This window comes from Plasmodium vivax, chromosome 11 (assembly GCF_000002415.2).
Source record: "Plasmodium vivax chromosome 11, whole genome shotgun sequence".
NCBI lineage: Eukaryota > Apicomplexa > Aconoidasida > Haemosporida > Plasmodiidae > Plasmodium > Plasmodium vivax.
The window spans coordinates 1,432,214-1,446,397 of NC_009916.1; the positions used below are offsets into that span (position 1 = coordinate 1,432,214).

At 47.4% G+C, this 14,184-nt stretch overlaps 4 protein-coding genes across 4 annotated transcripts, besides 9 other annotated features; 3 read left to right on the plus strand and 1 right to left on the minus strand.

Moving 5' to 3' along the window:
* Positions 1-18: 18 nt before the first annotated feature.
* On the plus strand, positions 19-2,228 carry PVX_113865 (hypothetical protein, conserved; the record flags this gene model as incomplete). Its single annotated transcript, XM_001616111.1, has 1 exon — positions 19-2,228. The coding sequence occupies exon 1, from the start codon at positions 465-467 to the stop codon at positions 2,226-2,228; it is 1,764 nt and encodes a 587-aa protein (XP_001616161.1). The 5' UTR covers positions 19-464.
* Positions 1,276-1,346: a microsatellite.
* Positions 2,229-3,030: 802 nt separating the features above from the next.
* Positions 3,031-3,068: a microsatellite.
* Positions 3,069-3,717: 649 nt separating this feature from the next.
* On the plus strand, positions 3,718-5,524 carry PVX_113860 (60S ribosomal protein L19, putative). The gene is made up of 3 exons (XM_001616110.1): positions 3,718-3,925; positions 4,237-4,342; positions 4,533-5,524. Exons 1-3 carry the CDS (start codon positions 3,923-3,925, stop codon positions 4,970-4,972), a joined length of 549 nt encoding a protein of 182 aa, XP_001616160.1. The 5' UTR covers positions 3,718-3,922; the 3' UTR covers positions 4,973-5,524.
* Positions 3,847-3,874: a microsatellite.
* Positions 5,525-5,790: 266 nt separating the features above from the next.
* PVX_113855 (hypothetical protein, conserved) lies at positions 5,791-6,543 on the minus strand (the record flags this gene model as incomplete). The annotated part of the gene is made up of 1 exon (XM_001616109.1): positions 5,791-6,543. The coding sequence occupies one exon, from the start codon at positions 6,541-6,543 to the stop codon at positions 5,791-5,793; it is 753 nt and encodes a 250-aa protein (XP_001616159.1).
* Positions 5,908-5,931: a microsatellite.
* Positions 6,022-6,050: a microsatellite.
* Positions 6,051-6,087: a microsatellite.
* Positions 6,544-10,158: 3,615 nt separating the features above from the next.
* PVX_113850 (transporter, putative) lies at positions 10,159-13,438 on the plus strand (the record flags this gene model as incomplete). The annotated part of the gene is made up of 4 exons (XM_001616108.1): positions 10,159-12,567; positions 12,756-12,847; positions 12,982-13,054; positions 13,268-13,438. The coding sequence occupies 4 exons, from the start codon at positions 10,159-10,161 to the stop codon at positions 13,436-13,438; spliced, it is 2,745 nt and encodes a 914-aa protein (XP_001616158.1).
* Positions 10,236-10,279: a microsatellite.
* Positions 12,533-12,552: a microsatellite.
* Positions 12,819-12,845: a microsatellite.
* Positions 13,439-14,184: the final 746 nt, after the last annotated feature.

Genomic DNA, 14,184 nt, shown 5'->3' on the forward strand with positions numbered 1-14,184 from the left:
CCCACAGGGTATCTTTCCACGCCTGTATGCTGCACAGAGACATCGCCCAGGGGGCAACCAGGTGGACATTCAAAAGGGGGAGAAGCGAAATGGGCGCGGCGCGCGAAATGGGTGTGGAATACAAAACATTCGCTTATTACAAAACGTTCGCGGGATACCAAATGTGCACGCCGTGCAAATGCGCAGAAAGGCACACGTGAGGAGTCGAAGAAGGGAGCAACTCTGCCCTCAGCAAAGGGCAAAAATGGCAAAAATGAAAACCCACGGCAATCGCTAAACGCACACGAATTTTCGCGCTGGGGGGAACGCCTTGTAGAGGCAACGCCCAGGAGTGCAGGCGGAGTTAAGCTGCGCGCAAACATACATAATACATACATATATACACACACACACGCAAACACACATGTGTATGCACTTGCACACGTGTAGTGACCCCCCAGCAGCCTAACCCCCCCGCGCTGAGGATGAAGAGGGGCAGTGCAACTCTTGCAGACAGCCCCAAGTACGCCAAACGGAAAAAAAACAAATGGGCAGTCCCCGCCTCCCCCTTTGAATGCAAAAAAAACAGCTACGTACGCTGCAGGAGGAACAGCTTTAACAACTTGGGGGGACTGCTCCTGGAAAAGAACTTCTTCATTTTTAATTTCCTCCTAAGCGTGAAATGTAACGAAGAGGAAAAAAAAAAAAAAAAAAAAAAAAACACTTCGGAATGTGCCATATCGGATGGCGACGCAGAATTGCGGCCGTATTACCTCAGCCAGGGGGAGCAGGTATTCCTCCAACAGGATGATCAAAATGGGTGGAGCGAGGAGGAGCCAACGCGCATGCAGGGTGGAGACAGCTGCGAGCCAACTGGGGAGGCCACAGAAATACACACAGAGCCAAATGAACCAAGGGGAGAATGCCCCAAAGGGAATTTAATCGAAAAACATATGAACACTCTGCTGAAAGGAAATTTTTTTTTTTACATAAAAAATTACATTCATCACATCTTGAGGAACGTGGACATTTGCAGGGAGGAAAAACCGAACGAAACGTTTTTCGAGTTTTACACTAATTTCAAAAATAAAAAAAAAAAAATTTACTTTTGCAACAGCGAGGAGTTGCTAAGTGATGTGTACTGCGACGTTTCGGAGGCCTCCGATGATAGCGACTACAACTACTTTTTTGAGAAGGCCAATCAGCTGCATGATTACGAGGGTGAAGACGGCTCGGAGGACGGGGGAGCGGAAAATGACATAGTGATGCAGGTGACTGGGCGGCGGGAGTCAGAAGCGACGGACGGTATGGAGAAGACGAACGGGGATATGTGCCTCATCCCGAATTTGAGTAAAAAGCTGAACAATCTGCAATTTCAGAAGCGCCACTCAATGTTGTCCGTCGACGAGGATAAGAGCAAGCGTGAGGCGAAGGAACGCAAGTTTGCCAAGTATGCCTGCGGCCGCTGCGGAGGGGGATGGCCTGCCGGTGAGGGGGAACTTTCTGATGCAACTAACTCGTCTAATGTGACTGACCCCTCCGGCGAGGGCAACACCGTTTGCCTTCTGCAGATCCTCATTTCGAACCTTACCCAGGGGGAGCTACTCTTCTGGGCGAAAGTCAAAAGCTGCATAGAGCAGTTCCTCGGGACGATAAAAACGGCCGTCCTTTTCAAGGGCCCAGCCAACTATCTAGAAACACCGTACGTGGAAATTATGGACGAAATAGAAAAGCGGAAGGGGGAAAAAGAACACATAAAATATATAAAAAAAAAAAAAAAATTACTAACTCTGCGAAAGGAACAAAAATGCATCAACTGTTTGTTCGAAAAAACGATCAACTCTGTTCGAATTTCCATCAAATATGACTTAACCCTAGCGAGCGAAAATTTTAATTACCTCTTCAAAAATAGGATATATAAATATAAAAAATTTATTGAAAAAATGCTGACGCAAAAATGGGGAGATGTTCCCAATGTGGACCACACAGATGAGAAGTCCTCTTTTTTACACAGTCAATTAAATCCCATTGTTTTTAAAAATTTGACGAAAAAAAATTACGACTTTTCACTTCTCATTCATAGTGTCCATTTGGAGCTGTATGGATATATGTACATGCGCGATTATTTATTTTTCCTGCTCATCATGGTGGAGGTTTACGTGTTTATTCACTTCAATGATATCAACTACACGTATGCGCACAACACAGATTTGTTCCTCGACCAAATTTTAAAAAATCTGTTCACGTAACGGGCGCGCGCGGCATGTGTGTGTTAGGGGTGGGGCCCCATGCCAACCCATCAAGTGGGCCAACCTGTGCGTAAAGGTTATACTCACAACAAATCATCCTTAACCGATAACGGAGGCGCAGTGCGAGTGTTGCTACGCGCACTGGGGAATGTTCAGCATGTGTTCGCTTGTTATACAAAGTGGGGAAAAAAAAAAATACATTTCACACGACACTCGCGCAGTGGAGAATTTCCCCTCACCGTCACACGCATGCGAATAAGCAGCCCCAATCCGAATGGGCACATGGGAGGAGAAAAGGCCTTACTTGCATTAACATCGGTGGGGGGGAAGTATACAAGCGGTTTTTTTTTTAAAAAACTGTTCGGAAACAGCATTGAAATGATCCACATAGGTACATATACGTAGTACATACGCATAATACGCCGAAGGGCGATCGCTCCATATAAGCCTCTTTTTTTTTTTTTTTTTTTTTTCCCCCTTTCCGGGGGAGTGAGGTGAGGGGGTACAGCCGCCCATGCGAGTGTAGGCTAAACGGAGGAGGTACTCGTACGGAGCAGAAAATAAACTGTACCCCAAAAAAAGGGAATCAAATGTCATTTCCGCGTGTTGCGAAAAAATTTTAAATTCTGCTCTTGACGCGAAGGGGGCGATCCACCAAGTTTGAAACCATCCGTTGTGCTGCGGCATCTCACTACTACCGCCACTACGACTGCTACCACCTCTGTTATGAATATTTATTGCCCCTTCGCCGCTCACCGGGGGAAAACGCAACAGCGCGCATGGGGAGTGGCTCACATTATTAGTACGTACATGTACAATTAAGCACCCCCATGGGCCGGCACAGCTTGCGGGGGAGCGTACATTTCTCAGGCAACGCAGCGTTTCTTTCGCTTCTTCATTTTTATTTCCCCTCCGTAAGCCGCTGCACTCGTGCGTATGCACCAAAAAAAGGGGCGAGAACCGCACATACATACGCGTACTTAGCCACAAATGCCGCATTAGCAATGAAAGGAAAAGCTGAAGCACATTAAGGCAGGTTTAATAGGAAAAGGGAGATCGCTTTCGCAGTGGCCCCATTTTGCGCTGTTACAATTTTGTATATTCACTTGTGCGAAGGCATTTCACGAGCTGCTTTTTGCTTTTTGTTTTTCGCTTTTTTTGCTTGGATTAGCGGCACATAATAATTGCACCCGTGAACCCCCCGTTTGCTTCGCCATTTGTTCTATAATATAAGCATATGTACGTACATCGCAATGTTAAGATGATATATATATACCTGTATGATGTGATGCATACCTCTTAATGCTGCACTGCTTCGTATGCGCGGAGGCGTTACGTTTACATTTGAAAGAAGCTCGTATAATCCTCGCACGGGTGGTTAGTTTTCTTTTTCTCCTTTTGCGTTTTCTTCCCCTTTTTTTTTATTTTACTTTATTTTATCTTATATTTCTTTATTTTACCTTATTTTACTTTTTTTTTTTTTTTTTTTACCTGAACGTTTGTTCATAATATTTTAAATTTTTACATGAACAAAAAAAAAAAAAAAAATTGTAAGTTTGAAAAAAGCGAGCTGAGGGAATTATACTTCCGCTAAACTGTACATAAGTAGTATAGTGTACCATATGACCCCTTTTTTGAAGCAAATATAAAGGAATATATAGAAAAGCCTTTGTGAAAAACTCCCCATCGCAAAAATGGTAAGGCGAAAAGAGGGCAAGTGAGGCAACTCCATTGTATCATCGGCTATTCGCCTGCTCGTTTATTTGCTTATTCGCGGGCAATGTTAGATGCTCGCTTTGCAACACCAGCTTTTGCTGCCTTCCCGGTAGCACATGCTGGCAGGGGCGTGTAAACCACAGACGTGTTGCCTTTTATGCCGTTTCGCCCGTTCGGCAATGTGAGGCATCCCCTGCTTGGCGAAAAGGAAGTAGTCACCACACGTTTATTGTGAAGGCATCCATTTCGGTCATATCGCCTCCTCCCTTTTTTGCTCCCCTCCCCCCCGCAGTCGCTCAAATTGCAGAAGAGATTAGCCGCGTCTGTGTTGAAGTGTGGAAAGAACAAAATATGGATGGACCCAAACGAAATTAGCGAAATTTCGCTAGCCAATTCGAGTACGAAGGGAAAAAAAAAAAAAAAAAAAAACATACATACATGTTACCTGAACGGGTCATACTTTTTCCACCAGATGGGGCAACAGCTCGGCAAGCTGCCTTTTTTTTTTTTTCCCCTTTTCCGTTACGTAGAGTGGCCATGCGAATACTCACCCGTTGCGCCGCTCCTTTTCTTCTTCCCCCCCTGCAGGATTCAGCATAAGGAAGCTGTACAAGGAGGGCCTCATTTTAAAGAAGCCGCAGAAGGTGCACAGCAGAGCCAGGGTCAGACTGTACAAGTTGGCAAAAAGAAAGGGAAGACATATGGGTATAGGTAAAAGAAGAGGTACGAAGAACGCCAGAACGAATCAGAAAACCTTGTGGATTAAACGACAGCGTGTGTTGAGGAGACTGCTAAAGAGATTGAGGGATGCCAAGAAAATAGATAGACACTTGTACCACTCCTTTTATTTGAAATGCAAAGGTAACCAATTTAAAAATAAGAGGACGTTAATTGAGGCCATACAGAGAGAGAAAACGGAGACCCTGAAGAAGAAATCAATAGCCGACCAGTTGGAGGCCAAGCGATTAAAGGCCCAGGTGCTACGAAACAAGAGAAAGTTAAAGAAGGACAAGGAGGCCCTATCCTAAACGGTGTGCGCAGCATCGCTTGGAGCGCGACACGTGTGCGAGTATCTTCTTAGTTAAAGGGAAGAAGGAAGGAAAGAGATCCATAAGCATGGGATAGGATGAGATGAGATAGCCGCTTGAACTACGGAGTATCGCTCAGTCGAGAAGGACAGACGAACATGGAAGACGCTGCGAGCGCGCAGATGCTGCCTTATACACATGTGTGCGAAGGCACGCATATATGTACAGACGGACCACCTCGTACGTACACGATACATGCGTGTGGCACTTCGCGCATATCTCCACGTGGCTGTAAGAGGCGCGGCTCCTCCCCGTGCGTGCGTGCGTATGTAGGGCGCGCAGCGGGCTGCCTATTGGAAGGCGCAAGTGGCGAAAACGGTGAGAATGTGAAAGTGTAAAAATGTGAAAATGCAAAAATGTGAAAAGGCAAAAATGTGAAAAGGCAAAAATGTGAAAGTGTAAAAATTGCAAATATTGTAAACATTGCCAATGCTGCAACGTGAAAACGACGCACCGCACGCGCCACTCTAAAACTTGAACAAATTAAATTCCAAAAAAAACTTTTTTTTTCCAAAGTTGGCCTTCTCCAAACGGAGCGAATTTGCTGATAAAAGGCAAACAGGCTTCGTCGCAAGTTTGAAAAGGGGGATAACGCGCAGAGTGGGCAACCAGCGCATATCATCGGTCTCATTTTATGGCACAAAAAAAAAAAAAAAAAAAAAGAGGACAGCTCAATAAGTGTATACAGCGTGGTTACTACGCTTTATAATAACTGCGAAACGGTGAACACTCATACACGTCGCTCCCCCCCTCTTCTGTCATTCCACATTACGCCGATAACGCAGGCGCAGATTCTCCGAGTGAAGCCGCTTGATCTCCTCCAAAACGATGTCGTTCTTCCGCTTGTACTCGTTCCTCTCATTCTGCAGGGCAGACAAGTCGTTGACGTAGCTGAGCTGGTGCAGCTTCCTCTGCTTATTTATATTGTCAATTTGATCCTTCAGCAATTTTATATTATTCTGCAGGTTGATATCTATGTGTGTAAAAACTTTCATGTGCTCGCTCCACATGACCTCCTTATATTTGTTCATCAGCTCCACGTTGATAAGTGCGTTGTGTAGATTTTCCAAAACGATTTGATGCTTCTTCAAAGTGTTGGACCACTGGTTGAGATTTTTTTCCTCCTCCAACTGCTCCCCTTGGATGTTGTAACTACTTAGGTTTAGCTTCTGCATGGTGATGCCCTGTTCGCAGCGCTTTAACTCATTTGGCATGAGTGAGCTCTCCATTTTTGCGTACACTGATGGGGGGATGTCAAAGCTTTGCAAATAATTTTTCACTTCATTTTGTTTGTTCATTAACATCATTTCTTCTTCCACCAGCTGTTTGGCATTTTTTTCCAGTTCGCTGTCGTGCGAGTCGATATACGGCAGTGCGTTTACCAAGTGGTGCAGCTCGTTCAGCTCGTACAGCTTTTTTTTCTTCTCCTTTTTCCCTCCTCCTTCGTCGTTCAGTTCGCTCAACAGGTGCTGCTCTTCCGTTTCCGCCTGCGTGATTTGCGTCTCCATCATTTTGTCTGGGAAGTCCCAGTGGGAGGGGGAAGCGGAAAACGAGGAAGATGCGGAAGAGGCGGAAGATGCGGAAGAGGCGGAAGATGCGGAAGAGGCGGACGATGCGGAAGAGGCGGACGATGCGGAAGAGGCGGACGAAGTGGGAGGAGCCCCTTTCCCTCCTTGCCGCTTAACAAAGCTGTTCGAAAAAGGAGGCACATACCGTGACGCACAACACGAGGAAAGGGGGGGGGGAATTTTCCCTTCTGCTTATGCGGCGCGCATTTGTGCAGGCAGTTTGCTGACAGGGGGGAGACCCACCTTTTCTAGCCGATCGAGGAGTGCCACCGCGGGGGCTAAAAGGGTCAGCCACCCCAAACTCTGGAGCGCAACTTTGGGTAAGTCTCCCAATTGGGCGGTATGAAACGCAGTGCGCGTTTTTGCAGCGCAATTGGAAAAAAAAAAAAAAAAAAAAAATATACATATATGTAAATGTATATATATATATATATTTTTTCTTCCCGCTGGATCGCCTTTGCCCCACCTGTTATGCTCAGCGTGGAAAGTTTTCCCTATAGAGTGGAACTTTTTAAAAAAATCCTTTTGCGCGGTGCCCCTATCGTATTGCATCATCCGCGGGGGCGCGACGACAAGTGGGGGGTTCCCCCGTGCAGAACGGCAAACGGTGGAGTCGTAGCGGGGGGGGGGAAAAAAAAAAAGAAGCGCCATATATATCATCTCATTTTGAGTGTCGCCCCTCAAAGGTGCGTATATACATGCATGCGGTAAAACAGGCAGGAAGAGCCGACTGGCGGTGGGAGGATTAACATGTTGGCCAAAATCCACACCAGGCAGGCTTCTTCCCTTGCAAAGGTGGCAAAACTTCCCGTGTGGAATGAGGAACCACGCCAAAGTTAAAGTGCTCGATGAGGATGAGGGCGAGATAGTCCCTTCCCGGGCTGCATTGCAAAATTCGCACCTTATGCAACACACGCAAATACATAATGATTATTTCCCCCTGTGCATGCATTTAATTTTTTTTTTTTTTTAAATCTGTGTAAGTTGCAGCACCGACGAGGGGCCTCCCCCCCGGGGTGATTTATTTCCCTTCCGCTGTCTAGCGATAATGCCCTCCATAGGTGCAGTCACTTGGGGAGGGGCAATTTGAAGGGGAAAAGAAGCACCTGCACGGGTGCACTTGCCATTTAGTATACTATATTATGTATTTTTTTTTTTTTTTTTTCTTCTTCACCCCTAATGTGGAACACGCATGTAGGAACCCCACTCGGGGCGCACATGCGCATGACGAAAGTTGGTTTTCCCATCCTCCGGGCGACCCGCCTCGGGGCGTCATCGTTTGCGTAAAATTGGGGAAACGCACAGAAGTTGTTTTGTTTTGTTTTACTTTGCTTTGTTTATTTTTTTTAAACTGCAAGCAAACTTCCAATGATGTGCTCCCTCATGCGCTGTGCAAGGGACAAAAAAAAAGAAAAAGCACAGTGCCGAGGGTTACAGGGGGAAAGATGCCCCATTAACTGCACCTTCTCGGGGGAGGCTAACCCCCCCCCGTGGGGTGAACAACCGATGGGTGGAAACAGAAACATTCGCAGCGATGGCGATTTGTTGCCGACAATATGGGACCTCCCAAAGGGGGGAAAAAAGGAATAATCCCCCCCGCGCAAACCCTTTGGTTGTTTTACGCCACTGGGGGAAACTCCGCAAGAAATGCGCCACCTGAAGGGGAACCACCCGGAGAGGAACCACCTAAAGGGGAACCACCCAACCCATCTTACCATTTCTCACTTCACCTCACCTCACCTCATCTTATCCTCTTTTCCCTAACTTGCCCTTTTAGAAAAAAAAAAATTCACAAAATGGAAGATGCGGCTGCGCCAAGTGAGCGGACTGTTTAGGTTCAACGCAGGGTGCAGTGTAGTGGGGCCGCACCCCGCGCTGTGGCAAAATCTGCGGCGCAACCCCCCTGCCGCATCTGCCGCGCGGCGGACTCGTCGAAACGGCGCGGCGCGAAATTTTCAAACGGGAAGAAGAAAGGTTGCCAACAACGAATTGTAAAATAATATAGTGAAACTCTCTCGTCGACTCATTTTACAAATTTTACGCGTACCAGCAAGCTTTTTTATACCGTCCCTTTTTTTTTTTTTATAGTAACGTGTCGCGCCAGTGACCACGTCAGGCAGGTAGAATTGTATATATGTACAAACCGAAAAAGGAAGCCTCCTCAATTGCTACCCTTCCTTTTTAACCGAAGAGGGGAGAGGAAGTTAAATGCGGAACGAACGCATTTGTGAAGTAAAAAAAAAAAGGAAAAATAAACGGAAAGAAAAACAGAAAAAAAAACGGAAAAAAAAACGGAAAAAAAAACGGAAAAAAAACAAAATAAAACAAAACAAAGTAAAACAAAACAATACAAAATAAATTAAAAAAAAAACGCATGTCATGTTACAATCCGTATAGATATAACGATTTTTTTCTTTTTTTTCTTTTTTTTTTTTCTTTTTTTTTCTTTCAAAGGCTAACATTCCGATGTTACTTTTTTTTTGCGTTTGTGCGGAGAGTCAAAAAAACAAGTTTTCAACAATTTTAAAAAAGCGTCATGCGCGCAGATAAGCGCTGATCCGTATGTAACTAATTAAAAAAAACTGCTAAATCCTTCTGCTCACTTTTTCTTTCTCCTTCTTGCGAGTGTTCCCGCAGGGGTATGTATATATATATATATACATATATATATATGGTCGCTCTCCTTTGACTGTACAGCCGATGCTCATATACGTTCTGTACCTATATGCGTGTTTGTATAAGTGATATACGCCGCTCATCTTTTCTGTCAGCCGAGTTTGCTCATTTGTCGACGCGCGCCTGCTTTGGGCTCCGCGGGGTAGTCCCTCCCATCCGCCGAAAATTAAATCTGCCTACAGCGTATACGTGCCCGCCTGCGCACGGACATACGCACATGTGCACATACGTACGTGCGTACATACGTAGATATATTTTCATATGTATGTGATTCCCCCCTCGTGAGCTTTCACACCTGTGCGTGGGGAACGGCCCGGCCAACAGGGGAACCGAACCCGCCTCCCCACGCAGTCGCCGCGAACCTATTAGTGCTCGCGTAGAACGCGCCTGGAGATAGAAAAAGGGGCAAGTGATCATTTTCCCTTTTTTGGGCTTCACCTTCCCGTGGGGAGAAACACATTCACCTGTTGAACAAAGCTCATGTGTGGTGTGTTAGTCGCCTGGCTGTGCTCCTCCTCACCGCCAACACCCATTTGATAACGCCTACCAGTGGTGATCTTGGGGGAGCGCAACTTGGCTGCGCCTTTCCGTTGCACCGCTGTTTTGGGTTTTTACCCGTGCTTTTAATATATTTCTTTTTGATTGTTCGCTATTGCTATCTTTTTGATTGTTCGCTATTGCTATCTTTTTGATTGTTCGCTATTGCTATATCTTTTTGATTGTTCTTCTTTCTGCTTGCTTTCCTTCCTTTTGATTGCTCTCTTTCTTTCTTTCTTTTTCTTTTCTTTTTTTTCTTCTTTTTATCCCTACCCGGGCATCCGCTGCTCGCCTCCCCCCCACCGCTGCGTAGACCTGACCGCCGCCCCAGCAGTAAAATGAAAAATGAAAGCGCCGGAAAAAGATGAAGCCGTTGCCAACCATCCCAAGAGCGCCCAGGGCGCAGAGCTGAACGGAAAAAAAGGGGGAGCCCTAAAGATAAACATGCAAAATGAAGATGAAGAAGCAGCCAAGGAGTATCTCTCCAGCATTGACAATGAAGTGTTAACCAAATTGAGTTGCTTCTCCGGCCTTGGAACGTATCTAGCCAAACTGAAGTTGAAAGTTAATAAGTTTTATTTCATCTACACTATATTGACCATAATTCATTTTTCAATTTACGTCAACAGAGGAATCATCCCCGGCTCGTATGACTTCTTGTCCTCTTACCTGAAGGAGAAATACGCAACGACGAATGTAGATGTGCACATAGGCTTCTTAACCTCCGTGTTTGTCTTTGGATTAAGCATCAGCTCCATCATCAGTGGCTCCCTTGCGTCAACCTACAGTGTCTTTAGAATAACCGACGTTTTTCTTTTCCAAAATTCGCTAGCCCTCCTCATGACTGGCTTTTCGTTTATCATCGGTTCGTATTACTCCCTAATGTTTAGTAGATTTTTCTGCGGGTTTAGTGAAGCTGCCTTCATTACCATCATCCCCCCTTTGATTTATTCCTATTCGAAGGATAGGGCTGGCTCATGGATTAGCATTTTCATTACTATGTTCCCCCTAGGGGGGTGCATCGGTTACCTGCTCGCCGTTCTACTCCCCGCGCTGAAGATCAGCATCGCGCAGTACTTCATCGGCTCGGGCACCGTCTTCATGTTTTTCTTCCTCTGCTTCTACCTGTTCGATGAGAACTTGCTGAAGAGGTACGAGGATGAGAAGAGCAGGCGGGAGCAGCAGTCGGGGGGGAAGCCCTCGGAGAAGCCTTCAGAGCAACCTTCAGAGCAACCCTCGAAGCAACCTTCAGAGCAACCCTCGAAGCAACCCTCGAAGCAACCCTCAGAGCAACCCTCGAAGCAACCCTCGAAGCAACCCTCAGAGCAACCCTCAGAGACGCGGGCGGGGAATGCCGGCAGAGACCGAGAGGAGGGGAAGAACCTGAGGAAGTCCGTTAAGGGAGCCGTCCCGTCGAGCGTCGCCAGCCACGGGGCCGCCCACCCGGGAGTCCCTCAGAAAAGCGCCAACGCGAACAACTCGGCCAACTCGGCCAACTCGACCGCGACCGCGCCCAGGAACAGGGCGCCCAACAAGAACGCGAGCAACAGCAGCTCGGGGAGAGCCGCGCCCGGCGGGCAGTCCCGGCCCGCGGGTGGCAGGAGGCAGAGCAGCAACGCGCAAAGCGGCAACGCGCAGAGTGGCAACACGCAGAGTGGCAACACGCAGAGTGGCAACACGCAGGGTGGTAATACGCAAAGTGGCGGCCCGCAGAGAGGCAACCCGCAGGGGGGTCAGAAGCAGGGGAGCAGCACGCAAAGCAGCAACACGCAGAGTGGCGGCCCGCAAAGCAGCAACACGCAGAGTGCCAAACCGCAGACTGCCAAACCGCAGACTGCCAAACCGCAGACTGCCGAGGGGGGAAGCGGCGAGCGCAAGGCCCTGGAGGAGGGCGTGGAGGCCAGGAAGAGGGGCACCAACAGCAGCTCGGGGATGTACGAAGAGGAAATGATGCACCAGGCAGGCGAGGCAACGAGCTTCAACAAAACGAGGTCCTTCAACTCGACGCAAAAAAATTACAGCGATTTGAACAGCAACGCATATATAGGCGAAATCGATTTGGAGGCAAACGACGATGAAGAGCAGCAAAATATAAGCAACAATAGTTACATTAATAATAATTTAGATAAAATGTATTTGACCAAATCGTTTGGAGATGATGAAGTGTATATGAATACAACACAGGAGTCATATGGAAAGGCAAGAAAGGAAAATAAATATTTAGAAATTGAGCTAGATAATTGCATCGAATCTATGGATGAGGAGAAGAACAATGAGCACCTCAATTTAGGTCTCCTTGTAAATACTACCCTTACGAATATTAGCTTTCTCATTTTAGTGACCGCGTTAACGGCACACACAGATATGATTCAGTCCTATTTGGTGTACGGAGCACCCATCCTCTATGCATTAAAGTTATTCCCCTCTTACAAAGCGGCCACGGTGTTTTGTAGCCTGTGTGCTTGTCTCTCCTCCATCGTGGGAACCTGCCTGGGAGGGTTCCTCATGGATTTCTATAACTTGAACATCCAAAACGTAGATAAGAATTATGAGCATATAAAAAATAATGAAAAGAAAATTAAAATTTACAGCAAGGACGTTTTGATGTACCAGTACCTGCGAATCATCGGCATCCAGACCTTCATCATTTTGGTGATCGCCAGCTCGCTCGTCATGTTAATTCCGTTCATCACCAACACGTACCTCTTCACCTTCGTCATGACGCTCGGCCTGACCTTCCTCTTCTCCGCCATGGTAGGTGCGGCGGAAGGCCTGCAGTTGAACATACTCAGATGGGCATTCCGCTGGGCATGTTCAGCTGCGTTTGTTCAGCTGACCGATCACGCGGCACCACTTTGCCGCCTACCGCCTACCGCCTACCCCCACCACTTCACCGCTTACGCATACCGCTTACCGCTCACCGCCTGCCTTTCCCCCCGCAGCCTGGCCACAACATCGGAATCATGGTGTGCGTGCCGCAGAACATCCGCGCCTTTTCCATTGGAATGTCCTCCTTCATTTCGCATCTGCTCGGGTAGGGACAGCGCACCTGGCTGGGCCGTGACCGCGGCGTAGCTTTGTTGTTATGAATTTTGTTTGTTTGTTTGTTTTTTGTGTTTTTTTTTTTTTTTTTTTTCCTTTTCACACCGCTTTGCCGCCCCCCCGCAGAGACATCCCCTGGACGATCATCATCGGCAAGATTAAGGGAACCCTATCCCCGGACTGCGTCGTGACTAGAAATGTAACGCTGCGTGTGGAGCGGCACGCGTGTGTGCAATGTGGCTGTTTTTGTGCCATGGGCTGGCCCCAGTGGGACGCCCGCTCACGCCGCCTTCACGTTACTTTATTTTTTACTTTCTTTTTTTTGCTTTCCTTTTTTGCTTTCCTTTTTTGCTTTCCTCCCCCTCGTACACCATTTCGATTTTTTTTCCCCTCCGCCGCACCCACCCCGCAGGGCGAACTGAGCGAGCGCTGCTTCCAACAGAGCAGGGGCCTGCGAGTGACTCTCTTCATCATCTGCTCCAAGTCCCTCATCATGGCGGCGGCCAGCTTTCTCCTCAGCGTGTACGCCAAGAAGAAAATTAGGAGGTACAAGAACAAGCAAGGCCAAGGCACCAAGGCGTGATGGCGAGGGGACCGCGCGCGTGTGCGAAAAGGAAGCAGCAAGTAGGAAGCAGCAAATAGGAAAGCTGGAACGGACGCAGAGAATGACAGATTGATGGATCGATCGACCGGCAGACAGACAGATGGCAAGACCAACGGATTGATGCCCCTTTTTCCCCCCGCCTTCGCGTGACCCCTCTTTAATTTTTTAACTTTAATAATTATTTTGTACCGTTATCCGATGCTCCTTTTCACCTTCTTTCAATTTTTAGCGGATGGCGGTTGCAGTGTGCGTGCCCACCATCGCCGCTACTACGCCGCTACAACACCGCTGCTACATCTCCGCAAGTGCCTCCCCACCTACGCCCCCTTCAATTGTACCCGCTTCCACTCCGGTGAATTCCCTATATGCTCATGCTCCTTTTTTTTTCCCTCTCCGCTGTCCATGTCAGGTGGGGTTATGCTGTGCGTGTGTATCTGTATGTGTGTGTACCGGCGTGGGTGCCCACGTCGGCCACGCGCCCCCACCCACCCCCGTGTGTGTGTTTGCCCGCATATGCATGTGCTCGCGCGTAGGCATGTCGCACACAGCTTCAGATTTATGTTCGCATGTAACTGCACATATTCTTTCGACCATCTTTTGCAGCCACCTTTTGCAAATCTTTTTTGCCTCGTTTTTTCTTTTTTTCTCCCCCCCCCTGTTGTGTGTGATTTAAAAATTTTTTTAGTTTTTTAAAAATTAATTTAAGCCACTTTAAAGCCAATTTT

Bases quoted from the DNA above. Each gene is read 5' to 3' on its own strand.
- PVX_113860 (XM_001616110.1), top strand. The intron at 4,343-4,532 runs GTACGAAGGGAA...CCCCCCCTGCAG, and splicing joins AATTTCGCTAGCCAATTCGA to GATTCAGCATAAGGAAGCTG.